Genomic DNA, 23,825 nt, shown 5'->3' with positions numbered 1-23,825 from the left:
AAACACAACTACATGATCATTTTGATATAATTACAGCTTCATTGTACAATATACACTCAAATATGTGAAATGTTATTCAGTTTCATTTTATATATACTGCAGTTTCATTTCACTATAACTACAGTATCATTTTGATATAACTGCAGTGTCGGTTTAGATATACTATAGTGTCAATTGGTGTTTAATACACTAAACAAGCGGATTCCGTTAACTCTAACGGCGGATTATTTCTTTACTTAAAGAAACGGCGCCGTTTTTTGACCGCGGTGCACATACACCGCGGTCTATAATATAACCACTGAACTGGGAAGATCTTAGTAATAGAGTTGTTATACTATGGATTAGGGTCTACCTTGGTCATAAATTGTGTATTTTTAGTATTGAAATTGTGAACATCTAGAATATAAATTGTGTTTAATAAGTTTTGAGAATTTGTGACAATATATGGTCATTACAATTTGTGAAATTTTAAAAGGTAAATTATAAACGTTTAATATGTAAATTATGCATATGCATATACCATATATATATATATATATATATATATTTATCTTCTTCTTCAATAATAATAATAATAATAATAATAATAATATATACGTTATATTACTTTTTTTTTGGGGTGGGGAAAGAGGCTAGGCCTCGGGATTATCTAATTCTGCGGGTGTGCGCTCCTCCAGCATCACTTGCCAGCAGGATACATTATATTACTTTGGAAGAAGAATATATATACATTATATATTGGAATTATATGTTAGTTATTTTCTAAAATATAAATATCGAATTTATAAAAATACTTTACATTATTATTATTATTATTATTATTATTATTATTTACAATAATTTAAATATCTAAAATCTAAATAAATTTAAAATTTTAATATAAAATATTAATATTGGGCACCTATTTTTTGCACATCTCGCATAAAAAAATACTAGTTATGAATATAAAGTTAAAAAATTATGATAATGGAGTTATGAATTGTGGTTATGAAGTTAAAAAATTATGAACATAGAGTTCAGTAATTATGAACATAGACTTCCTCCTGATGACAAACGTCATTAACGGCGAAAGAAAGCAATTTTTTTTTTTAAAAAAAATTGACACGGTGTCTTCACCAAGACGACGCCGTTTTGGGTGGACACAGTTTCACAGCATAATTTGCATAATGGAGGGGGATATGACAAATTATTTTACATATTGAATGTTCATAATTTTACATACTAAATATTCACAATTTACATGTCAAATATTCACAAATTTGAATTGTGAACATTTAATATGTAAATTATGTATTTCGTATTTTGGATTCGGGTTCACCTTACAAGGGAAATCTGGGTCCATGCTATAACGGTTGGAGGGGATATGGGTAGGTGTAAAAGGGTAACTCCGCGGCGTTGACGGCAGAAGACTCGAAGCCAGGTAGGCGCCGCGTCGTACAGTATCTAGCGAAGTAAATGAGACACTATAAATAAACCCCCAAATCCCAATGCCAATCACAAACCCCAATCCCTGATTCCCTTCCCTTGCTTCCTCTTCCTCCGCCCTCCGCTCCTATACCACCAATCTTTCTTTCTGCAAAAGTTACCACTTTTTGATTGGAACACACTGTAAGTATCGCTCTTTCAATTCTACTCTTTATTTTCATTCAAATTCAATCACACCAAAAATACCCTTTTTCAATTTTATAAATCAATGGGCTAACGGCAAACCAAACAAAATCTTTTCTTTTTCGGGTCTAATAATTCTAGACTCTTCAGTCTGCGCACGCTTTCTATTTAATTCTTGCATTTCTGATTGTAATATGTATTGGTGTGGTTTGTTCAATGTTGCTGTTGGCATTTGATTCTGAGCTCAATTCTCTCTTTTTTTGGGACCAATTTCATCTTCTTTAATTATTTCGACTTGAAAAAATAGATACTGGGGTGGAAATGTAGGGACTAATAGTTGAACATGGTGGAAAGAAGGAATGCGATAGCAAGTTGAATGTTTAAATGTTTGCCTTTTTTGCTTTTGTGGATATCCTAATTATTCTCTCACATAGAAACAATTATAGTTGATGGTTACAAAAAGGGGGAAATTCCTGATAGGCTTATATGCTTTTCATTGTTTCCGTTTAGATTTGATGCCGCTATTTCTTCACTTTTAGATCTACAAAACCATGACACTAAGCAATGTGTTAGTGTCTGATTAGATAAGTCGAATGAAATTTTCAATTGTTCATGTAACTTGTTGTTTCTCAATTTGCTATAGCTTGGTTTTATTAGAGTTTAGTTCATCATTTTATCACGTGATATTTGGTTTCCCCTTTTATATGCTGTCTTTTCATGTTGTGAACCTTCATGATTAAAGATTTCTTTATTGTTTATTTTCTCTCTTTGGGGTTTTAAGGAGCAGGGTTCAGGTATCAAGCATATATTAGGCTTATGGATTCTCTAATTGATCAATCTGGGAGAAGAGAAAAATTAAGCTTAAACTGGGAGGATGCGTTTCATTTGTATGAGCATTCAATTGCATGTGAGAATGAGGTTTTACGGGTTCAAGCCACAATTAAGCTTGCTCGGATGTCCAAACATGCACCCGAGACTATATTGGAGCGCTCAGTCCCTATCCTTGTAGAGTTGCTTACGAGCCCCATCTCTGATCTAAATCCTTCGATTCATGAAGCCTCTGCTTACTGCCTAAAATGTATTGCTTGTGAATATGAAGGTAGATTGGCCCTACTTATTGGTGAATCCGGTGCCGTTCCTTCTATATTGAGATTATTATCGCATTCTGGAGGGAGTTTGCAGAGAATGTTATTAAAATGCCTCAGGAATATTGTTACATTTGCTGAGCGTAACCGTATAATCGTGTTTAGAAGTGGCGGGCTGGAAATTGTTGTCAGTATGTTGAATGCCTGTCCCGATGGTATGAAAACGTACTTGTTGGAAATATTGAGTGCGTTGGCTCTTTCTAGAGAGGTAAGGAGACGGGCTATTTTCACTTCGGGTGGTGTGCGGTTTCTGATTGAATCTGCGGGGAGAGGAAGAATGATATCTAGGTGCCGGGCAGCTCAGGCAATTGGGTTACTCGGATTAGTAAAGAGCGCAAGGCCTACCCTCGTAGCCTCGGGTGCCATACAAGTGCTTCTGGAATTACTTCAGGTAGGAGACACCTCGACAAAATTGGTAGCGGGTAATGCCCTCGGTGTCATTTCATCCCATGTTGATTATATTAGGCCCGTAGCTCAAGCCGGGGCGATTCCTTTGTATGTCGAGCTTCTCCAGGGACCTGAACCCATGGGGAAGGAGATAGCGGAGGACGTGTTTTGCATCTTAGCGATTGTCGAAGAAAACGCCGTTGTAATCGCCGAACACTTGGTTAGAATCCTACGAGGAGATAACGGGGGAGCTAAAGCCGCTGCTGCTGACGTGTTGTGGGATCTCTCCGGGTACAAACATTTGCAACATATTCTTCGTAACTCAAACGCGATCCCCATTCTCGTGGAGCTTTTGCAAGATCAAAACGTCGATGTAAGGGAAAAGGTCTCCGGGGCCATTGCCCAGTTGAGTTATAACGAAGCGGATAGAGTTGCTCTCGCTGATTCGGGAGCAATTCCTCCTCTAATTAATATGCTGCAAGATGAATTGGAGGATTTGCGAGATAATGCTGCAGAAGCTCTCGTTAACTTCTCGGAGGATCCGTTACTGCGTGATAGAATATCGAGCGTCGTGGATAGTCCTGCATTCCACAGTATGCAGGATCGGTTGATGCAAATTCGCGCCTCGGATGCACACGTTGCTTCGTCTTTAAGGAATATTAGTATCGAGCACCTGACTGGTGACCCTTCTCTTCCCTGAACTTTGTTTACGGATTAGTATATACATATTCCCAGCATTAATATGAGAATCGAGCGCGCAAAATTCGCTTTCCTGTAACTCTGTAAGTGACATTCTCAACAACGAGAGAGTGAAATAAATACAAACGCCATTTTGTCTCTAACACAACGGACTCTGCATTGTGATTATGTTTTGCCAGGGCGGTTTCTATGTCCTACAAATAACCATTACAGATTGCAACGTGGTACAATTAATCACAAGAGCGGGCAGACAGAATACAACAATCAATCAAGGTACTTCCTATATTTGTCTTTTTTTTTTTTTTTTTCACCGGGCTTTCATTCTTTGAATCATGATACTATTCTGCACTTTCCACTGCATGAACAAGCTCCAAACTCGCATTTCCAACCTTCTTTCTTATTAAACTCGTCAATCCAGCTGCATCAACCGCCTCTCCTATCACCACTATTTGATTGCACTTCTCCTCTCCCAGTAGAGCCACCGAGGTAACACCTATATTCGAAACCAAACAAGGAATTCAACGTTTTATAGCATTATATCATTGTTCCCAAAATGTTAAATTCCCAACCCCAAGGGGCCCCCATGCCCCAGCCCGACAGAGCATCTGGGAGGATGTAAATCATGGTAACTCAGCTGAACACAGAGTGTTCAGAGGCTAGACCTTTGCTTACTGCGCACAAGGAGCCCTCCTCACTTTGAGAGGTTGCTCCCACACTGCCGCTGGTAAGACTCGATCCCGGGTCATTGTTTCCAAACTTTATCTCTGTGACCAACTGAGTTGTCCATGCGGGCAATAAACTGTTGTGCTCACACACATATGTACAATGTACCAGATGACTTGGCAGCAATCATCATAGCCTTGGATCGGCATTTCTGACATTTTAACTGAACTCTAATGACAATCCTTTGCTGCATCAAGAACACGAAATTTCATTAGTTTGCATACATTGCTTCTCGTTTATCTTTAGCCGGGAAACGAACTGACCTTCATGTTTTTTGGCTGTATAGAACGAAAGGAATATAGCAGATGAGGAGGAGAAGGTGGGTGTATATATATATATATATATATATATATATATATATATATATATATATATAGCAATGCCCCCAACATCTTGGCTCAAGAATCTGCCATGTTCCTCTTACACCGGTTTGAATCAAGCTTAGGCAAAAAATAACAATAAAACCCAAAAAAAAAATAGGGGAAAAGTAGAAGGAAACTTAAGATGAAGCCTGCATGTGAAGAGTTGAACGCCATGAGATATGAGCTTGCTTCTTCAGTGATGATGATGATGTTTAGACTTTTATGTTTATTATTATTATTATTATTATTATTTTTTTTTTTTATTTTTTATTTTATTTTTTTTTTATTTATTTTTTATTTTTTTTTATTTTTTTTTACATTTTGTAGTTGGCTATGTGCCTTTTGCTTCTTCTTCCGTTTACTTAGTTTTGTGAAGAACAGGCTGGACTTAGTATTGTAATTAATGCATAAATTCCCTTCTTTTACAATCCAGAACTGCCCAAGATGAGTTGGAATTGTTCTTAATGCATAAAATCCCTTTTCATTCCATGTGATTTCTTTATTATTAATTTTTTTTATTTTGCAAAAAAAAAAAAAAAAAAGAAGAATATAAGTATATAACGATTTTTTTTATTAGTATAGACTGATTTGATTAAAATTAAAGGGAAAATGACACTTTTTGTTTCTCCACTTTTTATTAGTATTAGTATTCACTTTATAAATTTTGAAGAATTCTAATTTTTCTTTTAAATCAGAATAATGAGATTTATAATTTGTAAAATTGTAGTTTATAAACTTATTATTTATCTAATAATCTTTTAACCTAGCATATAAATATCTCATGAAAGTGTAAATTATTTTGACCTGGTGAGCCGTTGAGGGAAATGTGGAAGCAATTTGAAAACTCATAAAATATTTTCAAAAAGTGATTTTCAAAAAGTGATTTCTAAACATTGACTCAATTTCAGAAAATATTTTCATTTGTTGGTGTTTGATTAAAAGTTAAGATTTTTTTTTTTTCTGGTTGGTCGGAAATTAGAAAACTACCATTTTCTATTTAGTTCATTTTTCAAAAAAAAAAAAAAAAAAAACCTAATGCAAAATTATTTGTAATAAAATACTAAAAAAAATAAAAAGATGCTTTAAAAAAAAATAAATGTTAATAAAATGAATATTTCAAAAGATTTACGAAGATATATTATTTACTTCTCTATGTTTTTAAAGTTTTATAGAACAAAACAATTGTTCATCTTTTAGTTCAATCCTTGTAATAAGTTGTTAGAGTCTGAACTAGGGTTTGTTATAGCAGAATTTAGTTCACTTCTCAGCTATGAAGACTGAACCTACTGGGTAGATTGTTCGACGTGTTGTTCAAGACAGTTGCAACCACTGAGAGTTTTACGGGATTCATCTATTTAAAGGCTATCTCATTCTCCTTGAAGATTGATCAAGAAATTTACAGAGATAGACGACTACGCATTGGGATTGATAAAAAGTTAAACGGATGACTTGATTACTTTATTGAGCTAACAAAAAATCAACATCAAGTAAATTTCTCCAAGCTCTTATTGATTACGGGTTGAACATCTCTTTGGAATAGACGGGAGTCATTCAAGTTGCAATTGAGGGGAACCTCAATTCTAAAGATTGGGATATCGCAAATCAATTCTTCATTGAAGCAATTCTTTAAGCTAGCTAAGTCTTTAGTGTTACTCTATTGAATCCTTCTTGTACTTCTCGCTGATTTGGAGAATCGCATTCTTGAAGTTAATGGATAATTGAGCAGTCTTTCCATGGGATGTCCCCCCAGATGTAGGAGTATGCGGCGTACTCCAAACTAGGTTACCAAACCTTGTGTCTTGTTTACTGTTTTTTGTTTGGTTGCCTTTAAGTGCATACTTTGTTAGTCAAACAGTTAAAGAACTAGATCTGAGGTTTATATGTTTGAGTGAGATAAATTCTTATTGAGTTTGTTATTATGTGGTTTAACTAATCCTTAGACCACTCATGTGTAATCAAACTCGGGACATATTGTCTTGAATTTCACTAAAAATTTGGGCTATGAATGCTCAATTTTTATTATTTTGCCTAATCCATCCAACACAAACAAACAAACAAAAGAAATTGAGAAAAAAACAAAAACTTAGATCTATTTGAAAACACTGAAAATGTTTTATGGAAAATGATTTCAGAAAAATAAATCATTTTCTAGAAAACATTTTCATTTTCTGATGTTTGGTTGAAAGTTAGTAAACGTTCTTTTTTAAGAACAAAAATTAGTTTTTTTTTTTTTTTTGGAATATGGGTTGGGCTAAAATTCTTGTTGCTTGGCCCGATCCAGTCCAATCAAATTTTTTTTTGAAACACGTGTTATCATGGTAGTATTTGTTTTATACTTTCTCAGTTTTTTTTTTTTTTTTCGATTTTAAGAATCAATATCTCCACCACCGGGATTCGATTCTGTGACCACCCATTCAGAATGGTAACATAGGTGTCATCACAATATATGTCTACATAGTAGTTGGTAGTCGAATCGATATTTTAATTGATCATTGATAAATGTAATAAGTTTAACCTAAATAAATTGAAAGAAAAAAATTAAATGGTTTTTAATAATTTGCATTATGGTTGGGTTGGATCAAGCATAATCAAGATAGACTCATATTTTAACTAGACTAGCCTAATCAATTTTAAATAATAACATGATAGATGGCAGATCACTTGCCCATTTGACACCACTCAAATGGAGAGAGAGAGAAAGAAAATTAAGTGTGAGATAAAAATACGAAAAGTGTCCATAAAAATCTCGTAAGACATTTGATTGGAATGAGTAATTTCTGTTGATTTGATTTTTTGTTGATAGCCAAACAATGAAAAATGACTTCCGAAAGTCATCTTCCCAGCTTTCAAACAGACCCTTAATTTTATTATTATTATTTTTTAAAAAAAGTTATGAGTTAGATCTAGGTCATCTAGCCCATATTTTATTGTTTGGCTTGACTTGACCTGAACGAGTAAATAATTTTTTTTTTTTTTTTAAAAAACAAAATTACTTTTTCAGATAACGCCATTTAATAATCATAGAGAGGAAGAGAGAGAGAGAGTCTAGTGTGAGTGATGGATCTAGAAAATTTCTTTCAAATAAAAATCTTAGAAGATATTTTTTGTCAAAATGAATCTTTTATTCTTTGACTAGAAGACTTGAATTAACTAAAGAAATTGAAAAAGAAAATACATAAACTTAATTTGAAAAAAAAAATGGGCTATTTTGTGTATATATAGTTTTGTTTGCCCCTCTTCTTGACACAAACGAAATAAAGAAATTGAGAAAAAAATAAATTAAAAAAACTAAACCTTTTTATTTTTATTTTTATTTTTAAAGGTGAGTTATGGACTGGGTTAATTTTTTTTAATTGTTCAATGTAGACCGCCTAAATTGAATTTTAATTAGGCTAACTTGATTTAACTCAAATAGTAACTGAACGCCTACTCATTTCACAATTATAGAAAGAGAAAGAGAGATTCAGAAAATGTTTTTTGAGTAAAAATTTTGAAAGATACTTTTTGTGAATCATACTCTAAAATTTTAACCAAATAATGTCATCTAATTAGAATAGAATGAAGTGATGTTGCTCTTTGCTCCATATTTCACTTTTTATTTATATGTGATAACAGTTAAGAAATCAACATCCTCAGAACATGTTGCTATACGTGGAATAATAAGAAATTTCGAGGTAATTTAACTAAATTTCTAACTTTAATTTCAGTGACAAAAAAAACTAATTAAATATCTTTGATTAAGACGGCGGACAACTAAATCTAGTTTGGTCTTTCGTTCAAACATTTGATAGCAGGTATGGTGTGACAGTCCTCAATTTTGTGTGTGAAAAATTCAATTTTGGTTCAAAAGTTGTAAAAGTGAAAAATACTAGGAAGAAGCTAAGAAATATATTCAGTTTTCTTCTTTAATTTCCAACTTTCTTTCTCAATAATTTGACTATATATGCTTAATTTTCTTATAAATTCCGTTGATTGTCGGCCAATGATGGCTTAGGCACATGGGTCATGGGGGGCAACTTAACCAAAAGGTCAAGAGATTTTTTGTACTTTTAAATTGCCTCGTCATTAATATTGTCATTTGCTCTTTTTCTATTAAATTGCCTTGTCATTATTATTATTTTTGTGTCATTTATTCTTTTTACGATAACATTGTCATATCATAATGTTACATCAACCAACCGATCATATCATTACATCATACAATATTGGCAGAAGAAGAAGAAGATCATACAATATGTTTAACTTTTAAATGTTATTTAGTACTACTTTTGTCTCATTTTATCGATCATATTTACTGTTTATTAATCAAACCAACTCTTTATTGTTTGTTTATTTTCTTTAGTAATTTTAAGAAAAAAATAACATTTTTCATCCTTGAGTTATATATTTATAGTGATTTTTTCCCCTGAATTATTCAAGTGGCAGTTTTTCTCTCCGATATGTTCAATGGACATATTTACCCTTAATAAAATAAATAACATGTACTTTTCTTTTCCAACAAATTATAACCACGATTTGGTTCAAACGGAACAAAAATTACAGCAACCAAACTAAAAGGTTCCGATTACAATTTAGAACCAGAACCCGATATTTATAGTTTATTAAAATTGCGAATTGGAACGGCCGGTTCATGTTCCGAACTGAAAAAATAAAATATATTAATTATTGAATTTAGACTATTTTAAAAATAAAAATAAAATTTTAAAAGAAAGTTTGAACTAGCCGTTTAAATTGGATAAGGAATAGTGAACCCGCGGTTCAAAATCAAAACTAAATCGCAGTCATATATACTTATATGTGAGAATCAGAATAAATGCGAAAAGGAACATACACTATTTGCCAATGATAACACTATAATTTATTTATTTTTTGTGTGTTTAATAATATTTTTAATGTAGTTTCTAAATATATAAAATTTATACATAATATTATTAAAAAATTAAATTAAAATAACTTCAGTCAAGCTTTGTTAATTAAATCAGACACATAAAATGAGACAAAGACTCAAAGAGAATATTAATTATAGATAATAAAAGTTTTAATAACCATTGCATTACACTAACTAGTAATTACACGGACTAAAGGTTATATATTTGTAACTTTGTTATATTAATATAAAAATTGTAATAGAGTTAATAGTATTAAAAAAATAAAAATAAAATAGTAATGTTTATAAAATTCATGTATAGAAGATATGTTACGTTATTTTTTTACGATTGATTGGTTATTGAATAGTTGCGATATTTTTTTGCTATATTTTGGAATGAAAAAAAAAAAGATGGTTGGACTGTTAGGTACATATATATCACTAATTATTATAAAAATTAAACTTTATTAATATTTGAAAAAAAATTAAAATTACAAATTATTAAAAACTTCATAGTAAACGATGTTGGTAGTTGAAGTTCATATCGTTTCACTTTCAGTACAGATCAATATCTTGAGACCGCTTGGATTGTTAACTCTCGATGCAGCAACATATAATTGACCATGTACAAAATTGATTTCTTCATAAGCAAACCAACATGAGATAGTGTTTAATTACTCTTCACTTTTATTGATGGTCATTGTATATAAAAGCATTAAGGAAAATTGTCTTCTTTAGAACTTGAATGACAATAATCTTGGAGCCAGGGCCGTCCCTGGCCATGTTTGGCCAGGGCAAGCGCACAGGGCCCCCAAATTTTGGGGGCACTTTTATTTAAAAAAAAATATATTAGTATATATTTATGGTTTATATATTAGATTATTAGTGTTGGTATAACTTATGTATACAAAAATTATGACGGTCTAAAATTCTACAAAATTTACATTTCTAATTCCTAAAGACTTGATTTATGTATAGAATTATAGTCCTATAACTTATAGGAATTAAGGCAAGTCTATTTGACTATTGTAAAATTATTATATATAAAGAGTAAAAAATTACTCATATTCCTATTATAATGCATATACACAAAATTTGTATTCACAATGGAGGAATTCGATCTCAGTAATCATTAATTTGAAGTGTGTTGTTTGTGCATTAACATCCTCAATTTTTTTATTCTTCATAATAAAAGGATGAAAGTATGTAAGTTAAATATTTTAATCCTTTAATTTTATTCAAAATTTTAAAATTTCTTATGTAAGTTATTCAATAACTAACCCTAGTTATGGATTTTTTTGATAGGTGAATAACAATCGAATTTCTTGTATTTTGATGCTACAATTGCAATATCAAATAGTCTTGACTATTTTCATTTATGTTGTTTATGATCAAGTATATTGTAAGAAAAACTTTGGTGAATGATTTTACATCTAAATATGCCAGAAGAAGAGGGAGAAGGTCACTTTTCAAGTGAAAATTTGAATAATAATTTTTTTTTATAGATTATTATATATTTGGTACAATATAATATATCTTCATTTGATTATAGTACGTATATTTCTGTTACTTAAAATAATATCAGTTAGCCATTCTATCCTTCTATTTTTTGTTTAGACTTTTCCTAATATAATTTTATTTTAACTTTTTAAGTAATCAATTTCAATACTAATATACAAATCTTATAATTTCAAAGAAATATACACCTTCAAATATTAGAATTGTTTATAATTTCATCATTAATTTTATTATTTAAATATATATAATAAAAAAATTTATCTGTGCATCGCACAAGTAATTTACTAGTTTACAATTATACAAAAAGGGGGCCATGTTAAATTTTTGCACAGGACCCCAATCTTCTTAGGAATGACCCTGCTTGGAGCTGACAGTGTCATAGCATAATCTTGGAGCAGACAATGTCATAGCAATCCGAGGAACCCGAGCACCCGCGTTGCTACCGGTCATTATCTTTGCTTGTACTACATTATCAGATAACTTGGTAATGACCAACCTAGTACCATTGCATAAACCCATCGAGTGACCTATATTCCTTAATTAACAATATTACAGGAGAACCAACATTTAATTAATGAATGATTAGGTTCACCGGATGCTCGCAAAAATCCATTTAGAAATTCAGGAGTGTACACATCTGCAGAGATACCATTGTTTGAATTAGACTTACAAAGAGTGTCGCAACTAAAATATGTCTTGCTCTCAGCTATATGCAAATTGCTCATATAATCATTTATGGAAGTAACAACATCAAGGGTTGGAGCTAGTATCGCGCGAGTTTCAAGGTAACTGTGATCACAATCACCATTCCTAAACATAGAAAATGTACTCTCAACAATTGTAGCTATCAGGTCATCCGTAGCTGGCACTAACATTTCTATAGGGATTAAACATCTGCATGATCATCATTTGGACCCCCAATTGTTCAATCTCCGATAGAAGCAATCTAGTTAGCAAATTCTTCAACTTGTTTGAGGTCAATACCAGACTCTATCCTATTTAAATGAAGATTCATTGTCAATCTAAGCACTTTGTAGCTATTCCAAAGGAAAGATGAATTTATAGTTACAGAGACAATATCTTGCCTTGTACCCTTGGGTATCACAAAAAATTCCAATATTTGCCTAAAGTCACCACAAAAAATAACGATTTTATCACCAAATGTTTTTTCAGCACTCAAAGGATTGAGAAATCTCATCAAATCTCTCATTGTCTGATCTAGTGCTTCAAAACAATATAATGCTTGTACATCATTGGTGTTTCATCCCATATGATTAACTTCGTTTTTACAATCAATTACGCGAGGTGAATGACTTCTTTGTTTAATGTTACATGTTACATGTCAAGTCTATTAAGGATATATGAGGCTCACATTTGTCATCTATGTTTTTGTTATATTTTAGCTCCTGTTGAATAATTGTATGATAGGTTAGTTGTTGTAACTTCCTTCTATCTTTCCTCATCTGTACACTATTTATAGCTGCCTAAGTTTGCAGTGGTTAATTCATTCAGTTCTATAAACCCTATAAAGTCTTCGTATAAAGAACTTGGTATCGCAAACCTAGAATGTGCAGTTCGTCCTCCAGGTAAAAGCAAAGATGCTATACCACTCGAAGCAACATTGATATCAATATAACATTTAGAACGCAATGTTGAAGATAAGGCCCTCCAAAGAAATGTTGTTTCGATCCCGCTGTAATAGTATGTATACATAAGGGAGTAGATAAAGTAGCATGATGACCTCCCTGTTGGGTTGGGATTCCCTCCTATGTGGAAAATAGTTCATGTTTGGACCAAACATTTTTGTATCCACTATATATTTTTATTGAGCCCTAATTATTATTATTAATATATAATAATAATAATAAGGGATTATGAAGGGTTGGAAACAAAGAGACTTTTGGCATCTTGTGACCTTTCATGTACTTCATTCCCTATAAAAATGCTTAGGGATTTTGGATGCAAGATGGCCACTAGACACACACACATATGTTGATTCGATAGAGAGGAAAGGTAGACGTGAGGCTAGGCAGTGAAATAAAACAAAGATTTCTTTTGCTTGTCTCTTTGTCTCCTTTGGTAGTTCGGCAGCAGCGTGTTCGGCGGGTTTCATCCTTTGTCGCATGCTTGTTGGTTTTGACGTGAAGTTTGCCGAAGATCTTTGGGGTACTTTCTTCATCAAATATTTGTAGAGGTCAGTTGTTTGTTCCAGGCATCGTTTTGGTCAATCTCGTACTACTTATATTCTTTTTATCTTGTACGTGGTAGTTGAATATTTTGAGTACATACGAGATATTATTCCTTTTTAGGCCTGTGAACGTGATAGAATGTATTTGGCCTAGAGTTGTTGTATTTGATGATTTGTAGGGTGTTTGGCTCGGGTGGTAGCCAGCAACTTTGTACCCAATATTTGTGATAGTGGAAACTTTTGTTGTGGTGGTCCCGTGGTTTTTCCCCGTAGTTTTGGGGTTTTCCACGTAAATCTTGTGTCCCTTGCATTGTTATTTATTTTGGCTATTGTGTTATCTCGTGTTTGTGGACCGTGTCGGGTTCTGTGATTTTCATTGTCACAGGAAGTTGGATTTTTCCCAAATACTCCCGTGCTCCTTTAATTTAACTATTGTTTTTGTATTCTTTAACTACTGTTTGGTGGTTGAATTTTAACATATACCGGTGGGTGCTCGTTTTGTAGGTATAAAGTTAGTAATGACCAAGAAATTCTTAACACCATATACTTCACATTCTATAAATCTGGACAGGTGCTTTGAAACATGCTCTTTGAGTATATGAGCATGTAGAAAAGCGCCCTGTAATTAAAGAAATAAAAATGCAAATTTACGTTGGTTGAAGTGCGACTTGAAGACAATGCATATGCATAAAAAGGGATTTTTTATCAACAATATGGTAGATGCAAATAGCTCTTGATCATGGAAGACGCACTCTTTGCACTTGATTGTAGAAGAACCTTTTCTTTCTAGGATTTCATATGTACGCACCACCCTAACTTTGATTGCACTTCTTGTTTTAAAAGGAGATATATCATGTCTAAGAATGTATATAGAAGCCATGAAAGTTCTAAGATGTATACTGTAAGTAGTATTCTGATGAGCTTTCGTTGTAATGTTTGTATTCGAACAGAATAGAAGTCTTATATAGCCATTAGTTTGCGTTGGCCATGTATCTATAAGAAAAGAACGGTACGCTTCTCCGGGATTTTAATGTGAAGTCCATATGTCGGATTAAATACTACAAATTTAAAGTCTATTAGAAAAACAATATACGATTTAATCAGTCGTAATCTTCTTTAGGTGTTTCCCACGTTATTTTGCAAAATTTAAAACTCTTTCTACGCACATGACTCTTAACGGTGTCGTTTAAATTGGGCGGGAACTTTTTTTTTTTTTAATTACTAAAAGCTTGTGCCTTTTCTTTTTTTTTTTTTTTTTAGTGGAGGATCATTGATTATTGCATTTCCAATAAGATGTGATGCTCGAGCGCTTTTGGGCAGCGAAGTCAATATCAAATCAAATTTGAACAAATAATAATTAGTAATCACTTTTGGACTTAATGGTCCTTATATTTGAATTAAATATTCAGCATTAGAATATTGATCATCTTTAGATCACATATATTCACCGTCCTTAGGTTACACAAAAAGTATTGAAAAAATTAGAAGGGAATAAGTAGTATAAAGACCAAAATTATTATTATTATTATTATTATTATTAAATAATTAAGTAAATTTGTGTCAAAACTATAATGCAATGCCGTTGTTAAATTATTTGGACACTTTAAATATAAACTTGTATCACTAGAACATGTTTAATAACTTCCAAAATTTAATTAATCATGCAACGTTAAGCTTCATAAGCTCACATCCAAAAAACTTCATAAAAATAAAAGTACACAACTTAATTAAATATAATAAAATATTAAGCTTTTTAAAATTCTTACATCCAAAAAAATCATACAAGAGTAATTTTGTCTCAAGAGTATCTTTTTCTTTTTCTTTTTTTTCTAAGTTAGAAAATAAAATGGTAATTTTTGTCATTGGTATCTTTTATTTTTCTTCTTTCCAAGCAATGCTGAATTGAAATACCCGCCGGGGGGGGGGGGGATGAACTTTTAATTCCGTAAAAACGCGGAATTGCAATTCCTTCATTCCAACTAAACAAAGGAATTTGCTTGACTTTGGAATTAAGTGAGAATTAGATGGGAGTGAAATTATAATTCGCTCCAACCAAACGGGTTGTAAGGGTAGAAAGGGAAGAGTAACATTTATAAGATAGATTTATTTTTTTTGTTTTTCTGTAAAAGGAAATTAAATAAGTAGTTAGGTAATTTTTCCATATTCCATAAATTTCAAGGAATCAAATTCCTACTTAAACATTTTCAAGTCAAAGAAAAGTCGAATATAAAAATAACTTTTTCAAATTTTAAATGTCAATCATAAAGTTTGAACTCTCTTGAGCAAAACTAAAAATGTAATTCTTTTTAACTTCTCTACATATATAGTCTTAATTAACTTGCCAAATTTATGATAATATAATTCTTTTTATCTAATTTTTTAAAAAATAATGTGGACTCTCTCTCCCTCTTCTTAGAAGGTTACGTTGAAGTTGAACTAATAAGTCTTATTTAGAATTATACACTAATGCCGTTAGACTATAAACTTTATGCATGGTACGTACTATATATGTTGAATCCAATATAAAATTCGCATAAAAAAGTTTATTTAATTTAAAGCAAAACTCATATAATTCCAACCAAACATTTTAGTTGATCTATGTATTACGGAGTACATATATGATTAAATAAATATTTGGAGCACAACAACGATGAGGTTGACCCCATCCTTGAAACACTGGGGTTCAAAGTGACATGGATAAACAAGTGCATATTTTTTTGATAATTATTTTGCGCGCTTAGGTATACTGCAAGCTTGTAAAGTACATAAAAGACTATCGCATGTGACAATCTTTTTATATTTTACTTTTTATTTTATTATTTTGTTGTATTGTGATGTGAAAGTTGGTTCATTTTTAAAAGTGAGAGTATTGCAAAAAGTTGGTCACTTTAAAAGTAAGAGTATTGCAGTGATGTAACCCGCTTTTGAAAGTGGAAGAATATTTAATAAATAATGAAATTGAAGCACAAAGAGTTAATACTACCCTCACCCCACTGAGGAACCCATGACCTCCCAGAGCATTTTGGGAGGATGTAAATCATGGTGACTCAACTGAACATGAACCATAGACCGGTGCTCACTGCCTCACTGCGCACAAGGAGCCCCCCTCACCCCCTCACTTTGAGAGGTTGCTCCCACATTGCTGCTAGTGAGACTCGATCCCTGGTTATTATTCCAAAGTTTCACCTCTATGACCAGTTGAGCTACCCATGCGGGCTGAGAGAACTACTTCATGCCACTAGATCACACGGTCATGGATATATATATATATATATATATATATATATATATATATATATATATATATATATATATATATTAAAATTATAAAGAAATAAAGACAATAGAAATATTCAACATATCATAAGCAAAGAATAAATTAAATGTAAAATTAGAAAGAATTTGAAAGCATAAGTATAAAATTTTATACATAATAATTCAAAAGATGTAGGAGTAAGTGTGATTAATGGATTTTGATAATGCTAAGATTATATTTTGCAGAACTAATAGTTCATTTTAAATTACCAATAAGTTATAAGTTCTATTTGGTGAAAAACTATAACTTTAAAATATGCTCTTATTTGAGCTTATTCTATGTATATGTACTATAAAACATAGTGTTTGAGTATTAAGCCATGAGCTTTTCATTATTTCTTTCATTATATCTCTATAAATTTTTTAAAAATAACACATAGTATCATTATTTAATTAAAAATCATCCCTCAATTTCTCTTCTCATTCTAAATTCTCTTACAACTACTACTTTATTAAGTAAACTACAAAAATATATTGCCACAATTATACTATTATTTTCCAATTAATTACAAAATAAATATATATAAATAATTTAATAAAATACAATATTTATTTTTAAAATATTTTCAAGAAATATAGTTTTTTTTCTTCAAATTATCATTGAATATATATAAATGTCTTTTTTTTTTTCATTTAACATTTATCATCTTTTTCAACGACTAATTTATTAAATATTTTTTACTTCATATAAACTAATTTAACAACTTTCAATTTCAAGCTACTAGATTTTTTTATTTTTTTTTTCAATTAGACATGCTAAACATTGTCTAAATTAAGTGTATTAAGAAGTTAGAATCTCCAATTAAATTGTAATTTTCTCTTTTAATTTGAAAAATTGTCAAAGGCAAAGTATGAAGACAAAAGAGTTCTTGTTAAACTCTCAGAAGATTATTTTTCGGATGAGACTTTTCAAAATTTTAAAAGACTTAACTGTTTAGAAAAGTCACTTAAAAATAAGATTACTCAATTTAGAAAAGTAAGCAAAATGGAGGACTTGTCTTGACAAAATACTTCTTAATTTTATTTATTTATTTTTTAACAAAAAAATTAGTTCTATAAGTAAAACACAATGGTTGATCTTTGTAAAGACAAGCAAAGCAGTGGAGTGCAAAGAGACTTGGTGATTGATCCTTACAACAAATGACTATGCTAAAAAGAGTCAAGTAATGAAAGGGATTTTTAATTTGTGGATGATCTTCGTAAAAGGATTACTACCACTTTGTATTTTGGTGTCAAAATTATATTAATAAATTTCTTCTTTGATAGTAAGGAGAAAAGTGATTAGCTAGGAGAATTACACTATCTATATATCTACCGAATCATTATAAAAAAAATTTTCTGATCTCTTTTTTACTTTTCACTATTCGGATTCGTCTACTCTTATATTTGCAATTCATCTCCTTACAAACCTTTCAAACTAAATCAAACCTATACTATGTTATTTTGTATTCAAATAAGGCATGTAAACTATAATTAAGAATTTTGTTGTGTACATTTTGTACCAAAAAATAATAATAATAATTTATGAAAGTCTTTCCTGGACTAACACTTTAATAAGTAAATATGTAGTAATAATTGTATATGTACTGCCTTTGGGGGCCTTGGTCTGGGGCTGGGGCTAACATAGTCGACACATTATATTACTCCCAACTAAAATTTAGAGGTTAAATGGTTTAAATTTTATTTATTTAGTCAACTAGCTTGTAACTTAATGACACTTCTGTGACTCTTGATGAAGACATTGACTCTTTGCGCTTCAATAAGTTGAGAGAGTATTTTTAAACATATACTACTATACATTGTAATTACTCAAAAAAAAAATCATTCGTCTAAGTTAATTAATAATGTATGTCTAATCGTGACGGTGGAAGAAAAAAAAAATGTTGAGTACGTGAAGACAAGGTATAAATTAAAAAATTTTGGACTCTCATGATTAGGTGATTTCGTAAAAGTAAACGATACGGTTCTTCCGAAGGTTTTTTTTTTTTTTTTTTTTTTTTTTTTTTCATAATTGAATTAAGAGAATTTCATTTATGGTTCTAAATTTGTAGATGGATGACCAAAAAATGATAATGTCATAATAACAAAATTATTGAAATGACGTTACATATAAGGACATTTTGATTTTTTTTTTTTTTACAAAAGTGAGTTGACCCACTATATATTTTCATTTTATTTTTTCCTTTGAAGACTAAAATACCCTTGTATTTAAAGGAATTTAAACGATTTTGTTGATAAAGGACAAAAAATGATCATGTCACGATAATTTTAACGCCAAAAGGGAATGTTCTGAAAAAAAAATAGAATAAAACATATAAATCTAGGACAAAAAAAAAAAAGAATTAACTACTGAATTAACCACATCATATTTATCATTTTAACAGCAATCATCTTTGTAAATCATGTGGATGGCTTGGAGTATTACATTAAAAACATTTATAAATCATTCAAAGTGTTGTAAGTACATATATTTATAATTATTTATTAATTTGAAAATAAGTGAGAAAATTACAAATAAATTTGTATGTATATAAATTTAGTTGGAGCATGTTCTTTTATATATATATATATGAGAACATATACACCCCAAGAGAAAACTAAGAATCAATTTCAATTCAGCCTTACATTTGTAAAAATAAGATAGGATCATATCTAATTTAAATAAAAACGCAACAACATTTTCATAATAATATTATCGTCAACTTCACTTTGTAAACTTGAACACTTAAATATGCAATAAATAAAAACTAAATATACAAACATGGATAAAATTTAAAAAATCAATGAAAAAAACTAAAATTTAAATTTAAATTATAAATGTTAGACTCTAAACAGTAAAAAGTGAACCACTCAAAAAAAAAAAAAAAAAAAAAAAAAAAAAAAAAAAAAAAAAAAAAAAAAAACTCATCCTAAACTCTAAAATCTAAACCTTAAGTGCAAGGCATTTGCTCAATTTTACAAGTGAAATCTTTTAATACTAAATGTGCAAAATGTTAATACTAATGTACAAACCTAGAAAATTTTTAAGAGTAGTGCATATTTTAGTGTTCAAGTTTTTAGTGATAAATACAAAATGTCACCCAGATGTAATGTTGAGATTGGTTATTATTTGCTAGTATGGGTAGCTCAGTTCGTCATAGGGGTAAAGTTTGAAAACAATGACTTGGGTTGGGTCGTGTGGGAGCAATCTCTCTGAAGGGACTCTTTGTGCGCAGTAAACAAATATTTAGCCTTTGTGCTTCGAATTCTGTGTTCATGTACTGAGTTACACCATGATTTACATCCTCTCTGATGCACTGTTGCGTCTAGACGTGGAGAACATTGGAATTGAGAACTTCTGGATACAACAAGATTGGACTTGATAGAAAATTAAAAGTTTCCAGTTTCCAGTTTCCACGTTGACTAATAAAAAAAAAAAAAAAGGAAAGAATATTGGGATGATGATGAGTTGAGGTTTTGGAGTGATAGCAAAAGTTGCTAATCGAGTAAATGTCGGTGTATTTTCCTGTAAATTTCTCCATCTATCCTTCCACACGCTCTTCTTCAGAAAATTCTCTCCAAATCCTAACTACTATTTCTCCAATTAATACTTTTTGTTTTCTTCCTCCTGATCGAATCACCATAATCTACACTTAAAAACATATATATAGTTTTTGTTTTTTTCTTTATAATTATTTATATATTCTAATTACGATACCAAACTCCTCCATCTTCCAGTATAAATATAATTATCATGCATGCATCCTTCTTAAACTGATTTACAGAAAGCCCAGGGAAGATTCAATTTGAATTTCTTGTTTGTTCAATTTGGAATAATATATATATATGCTTCAACTACCTGAGAATCTTCACTACTTCAATTCCTGTCTTCTTCTTCTTCAAAGATGAACAATTTAGATAATGACCAGATTCCTCTTTCCACCTTCGCACTTACTTCGAAACAACTAGAACAAATCCTAGAACAGCGAAACAATAATGGACTCCTTAGCCTCCGGCAATTACTTGATGGCTTACAGACCAGTATTGCATCCGGCATAGCCGGAGACGAGGCGGATATCCGCCGCCGGCGAGCAGCGTTTGGGACCAACAACGTTGTCGTCTCCGAACATCAACCGCCTAGTGGCTGCACCTTCCATGAACTTGTCTGGGAAGCGCTGAGAAACTCGACGTTTGTTCTCCTTGTTTGTTGCGCCGCGCTTTCTACTGCCATTGGGGTTCGGAGAAATGGGGCTAAACAAGGATTTCGCGACGGCGCTATGTTTTTCCTCGCCATATTTCTGTCCCTCCATTTCGGAGCGGTTTTTAAGGTTGTCAAGGCGAAGTGCGTGATTAAGAAGAGATGGTGGAAGCGGAGAAACGTGGGACTGGTTAAGGTGATTCGACACGGGGAGCAGCTTCAAATCCCCGCGTCCGAGGTAGTGGTCGGCGAGGTTGTTTGCTTGGAGCCCGGGGACGAAGTCCCCGCCGATGGGATTTTCATCAGAAAAAGCGGCGGCGGCAGTAAAACCGCCGTGTTTACAGGCGAAAATCCGGCGGAGGAGGGTTTGATGGTGGTTACGGCGGTGGGGAAGAACACGGAGAGGGAGAAGCTGTTGAGACAATCAAGAAAACACCAAAATCCACACTCAAAATGCTCCAAATTCGAGTGCGAAATCGAAAACATAAGCGTTGTCTTGCAGAGAACATGGCTATCCCTGTCTCTCCTCATGCTGGCAGTTCAAGCAGTGAGGTGCTTTGTAAAGAAATCATGGTGCGAACAGAACCCGAACCCTGGAAAGGGCGTGAAGAACACAGTGGAGGAGATGATGAACGAGACCACAAGAATCCTGGAGAAAATCGGCGGCGCCGGCGCCGGCAATAACTCCGGGCTGGTATCTAAGCTTTGCGTATTGCTTCTTGCATTGGGAGATGGATTACCTCTCGGCATTTTCATAACTCTCTCGTATGCGTCCAAGAAAATGAAGAAATATTACGGAGCCACAGCCTGTAAACTCCCCGCCTGTGCTACAATCGGCTCAGTCACCACAATCTGCGCCACCAAAACCGGCGATTTGGAGCTCCACCCCACATCCATGGCGGATTTATGGATAGGGTTCAAGAAAATCAAGAATCCCACGTCAGGAGAAGTCGAGAATTGCCTTCTTGACAGATTGCGCCAAGGGATTTTGAGGTGCAAGGACGAGGATGATGATTCTCTTGTTTTCTGGGCAGAAAACGTTGTTGGTCCCATGGATCTAATTGAAGAAGAAGAAGACTGGAAATCTCTACCTAGGACGATGAAGCTGGAGAGGAAGAAAGAGGGCAACATCCTGGTAATCCACTGGAAAGGAGACGCAAAGTTGATTCTATCAATGTGTTCTCACTATCATGGCGTGGATGGAGCCATGCAAGCTCTAGATGATCAACAAAAGACTCATTTCTTCAACCAAATACCCAAAACCTCTACCCTCCGGCTCGTGGCGTTTGCTTACAAACAACTAAAACTACAGCAAACTGAAGAAGAAGATGATGATGGTGGAGAGAATATCAATGAATTGATAATGGAGGAGGACAAAAATGGTGGACTGGTTTTGTTAGGTATTGTGGCGTTAAAGAACCCATATGGAGTTGAGCTGAGACATGCAATCGAATCGTGTCGAAAATCAGGCGTGAAATTGAAGCTAATGGTTGAAGATAACATCAAGACTTCAAGAATAATGGCTTCCCATTCTGGACTCAAAGGAGCTGTGGTTAAAGGGATTAATATGATTGATGAGAGTTGTGTGTTTGCAGATTCTTCTCCGGCGGACCAATTGCTTCTGATTCAGCGGCTGAGACAAAAGGGGGAGGTGGTGGCATCCACCGCCGGCGCCACTTCCGTCCGACACCTCCCGGCGTTACAAGAATCCGACGTTGGGATTTTCATGGGAGAAGAATCATTGAAATCCACGAAGAACCCAGATGCAGATATTACAATCAACGGCGTAAACTTTGGGAAAATCTTTGAAATATTAATGTTTGGAAGGCACATTTGCAGAAACCTTCAAACCTTCATAGAACTGCAGCTCACTCTCAACATCACTGCCTTCACTGTAACTTTCTTAGCCCAAATCATCTCCAATGACGATGAACCGCTGACGGCATTTCAGATTCTCTGGGTAAACCTCGTCATGGACACTCTGGGAGCCTTTTTCTTGGCGAAATCAACCTTGGAAAATCCGAATTTTCCCAGAATTCTTCAAGTGTTAAGTGTCGTAAACATGAACACCAAGATAAACGTGGCAATCCAATCTTTGTTTCAAGTCACCCTTCTCCTCACCCTTAATTTCCTCAACAAGCGCGATCTGATCTTCCATTGCTATGCGCTATTGCAAGTTTTTGTGTTAATAGCGAAGATTTTAACAACGGCGGCCGACACCGGCGGCAAAAGCTGCCGCAGGTTAACGTTGTTGGCATTTTCAGTACTGCTAATCTTTGTGTCTCTGCAGGTGGCGATGAGTGAGATCACGGCCGCCATTTTCCACTGCCAAAAGCTGGGGTTCAAGCAATGGGTGATTTGCGTTGGAATTTCGTTCTTATCTGTTCCCATAACATATGCAGCAAACTTGATTTCTGCCATCAAAATAATGGTTTAAACTATATCTGGACTACATTTCTGCAGTATTATTCTTGTTTATATATTCCTTAATGTACAGATCAGATCAGATAAGAAACTTGTAATAATCTCTCTGTCTAATCAACTATGTGTTTGTCTTTCTCTGTAAATTATGATGAAAATTAAGTAGCTGTTTCATGCATGAACTCCATAGTTGACATCTGATCTTCCTGGGCAACTTAAACACAAAATTAGTATTTCAGAGATACCAGAATCTCAGCCAAATTGGTCAGACAGTTGACTCCAGGTATAAAGAAATATAACTAATGAAGATATGTTAGACACTAGCAGATGCATGGATGGGAGAGAAGAAATGAGTAATAAACTTATGAGAAATTCCATAGCAATGGGTATATTATAGATGTATTAATTATATTTC

The 23,825-nt window shown here is 32.8% G+C and overlaps 3 protein-coding genes across 6 annotated transcripts; 2 read left to right on the top strand and 1 right to left on the bottom strand.

The window, feature by feature from the left end:
- Positions 1-1,468: 1,468 nt before the first annotated feature.
- On the top strand, positions 1,469-3,880 carry LOC109190756 (protein ARABIDILLO 2). Of its 4 annotated transcripts, none has more exons than XM_019341342.1 (2): positions 1,469-1,608; positions 2,396-3,880. In XM_019341342.1, exon 2 carries the CDS (start codon positions 2,425-2,427, stop codon positions 3,838-3,840), a length of 1,416 nt encoding a protein of 471 aa, XP_019196887.1. In that variant the 5' UTR covers positions 1,469-1,608; positions 2,396-2,424; the 3' UTR covers positions 3,841-3,880. The 4 variants fall into 4 exon arrangements, with proteins under 4 accessions (XP_019196887.1, XP_019196886.1, XP_019196884.1 ...); XM_019341341.1 differs by having other exon boundaries at positions 2,390-3,880; XM_019341339.1 differs by having other exon boundaries at positions 2,380-3,880.
- A 7,774-nt stretch (positions 3,881-11,654) lies between these two features.
- Positions 11,655-12,184, bottom strand: LOC109190313. Its single transcript, XM_019340783.1, has 2 exons — positions 11,902-12,184; positions 11,655-11,836 (listed from the first exon to the last, which is right to left on the bottom strand). Exons 1-2 carry the CDS (start codon positions 12,182-12,184, stop codon positions 11,655-11,657), a joined length of 465 nt encoding a protein of 154 aa, XP_019196328.1.
- An 8,512-nt stretch (positions 12,185-20,696) lies between these two features.
- Positions 20,697-23,426, top strand: LOC109190312 (calcium-transporting ATPase 12, plasma membrane-type-like). The gene has a single exon (XM_019340782.1). The coding sequence runs from the start codon at positions 20,697-20,699 to the stop codon at positions 23,424-23,426; it is 2,730 nt and encodes a 909-aa protein (XP_019196327.1).
- Positions 23,427-23,825: the final 399 nt, after the last annotated feature.

Source organism: Ipomoea nil, unplaced genomic scaffold (genome assembly GCF_001879475.1).
Source record: "Ipomoea nil cultivar Tokyo-kokei standard unplaced genomic scaffold, Asagao_1.1 scaffold1576, whole genome shotgun sequence".
Lineage (NCBI taxonomy): Eukaryota > Viridiplantae > Streptophyta > Magnoliopsida > Solanales > Convolvulaceae > Ipomoea > Ipomoea nil.
Note: the sequence above shows the minus strand (reverse complement) of the source record. Positions and strands in the feature narration are given on the sequence as shown.

Bases quoted from the DNA above. Each gene is read 5' to 3' on its own strand.
- LOC109190312 (XM_019340782.1), top strand. From the start codon at position 20,697: ATGAACAATTTAGATAATGACCAGATTCCTCTTTCCACCTTCGCACTT.
- LOC109190756 (XM_019341342.1), top strand. From the start codon at position 2,425: ATGGATTCTCTAATTGATCAATCTGGGAGAAGAGAAAAATTAAGCTTA.
- LOC109190313 (XM_019340783.1), bottom strand. From the start codon at position 12,184: ATGTTAGTGCCAGCTACGGATGACCTGATAGCTACAATTGTTGAGAGT. The intron at 11,837-11,901 runs GTGAACCTAATC...TAAGGAATATAG, and splicing joins TGGATTTTTGCGAGCATCCG to GTCACTCGATGGGTTTATGC.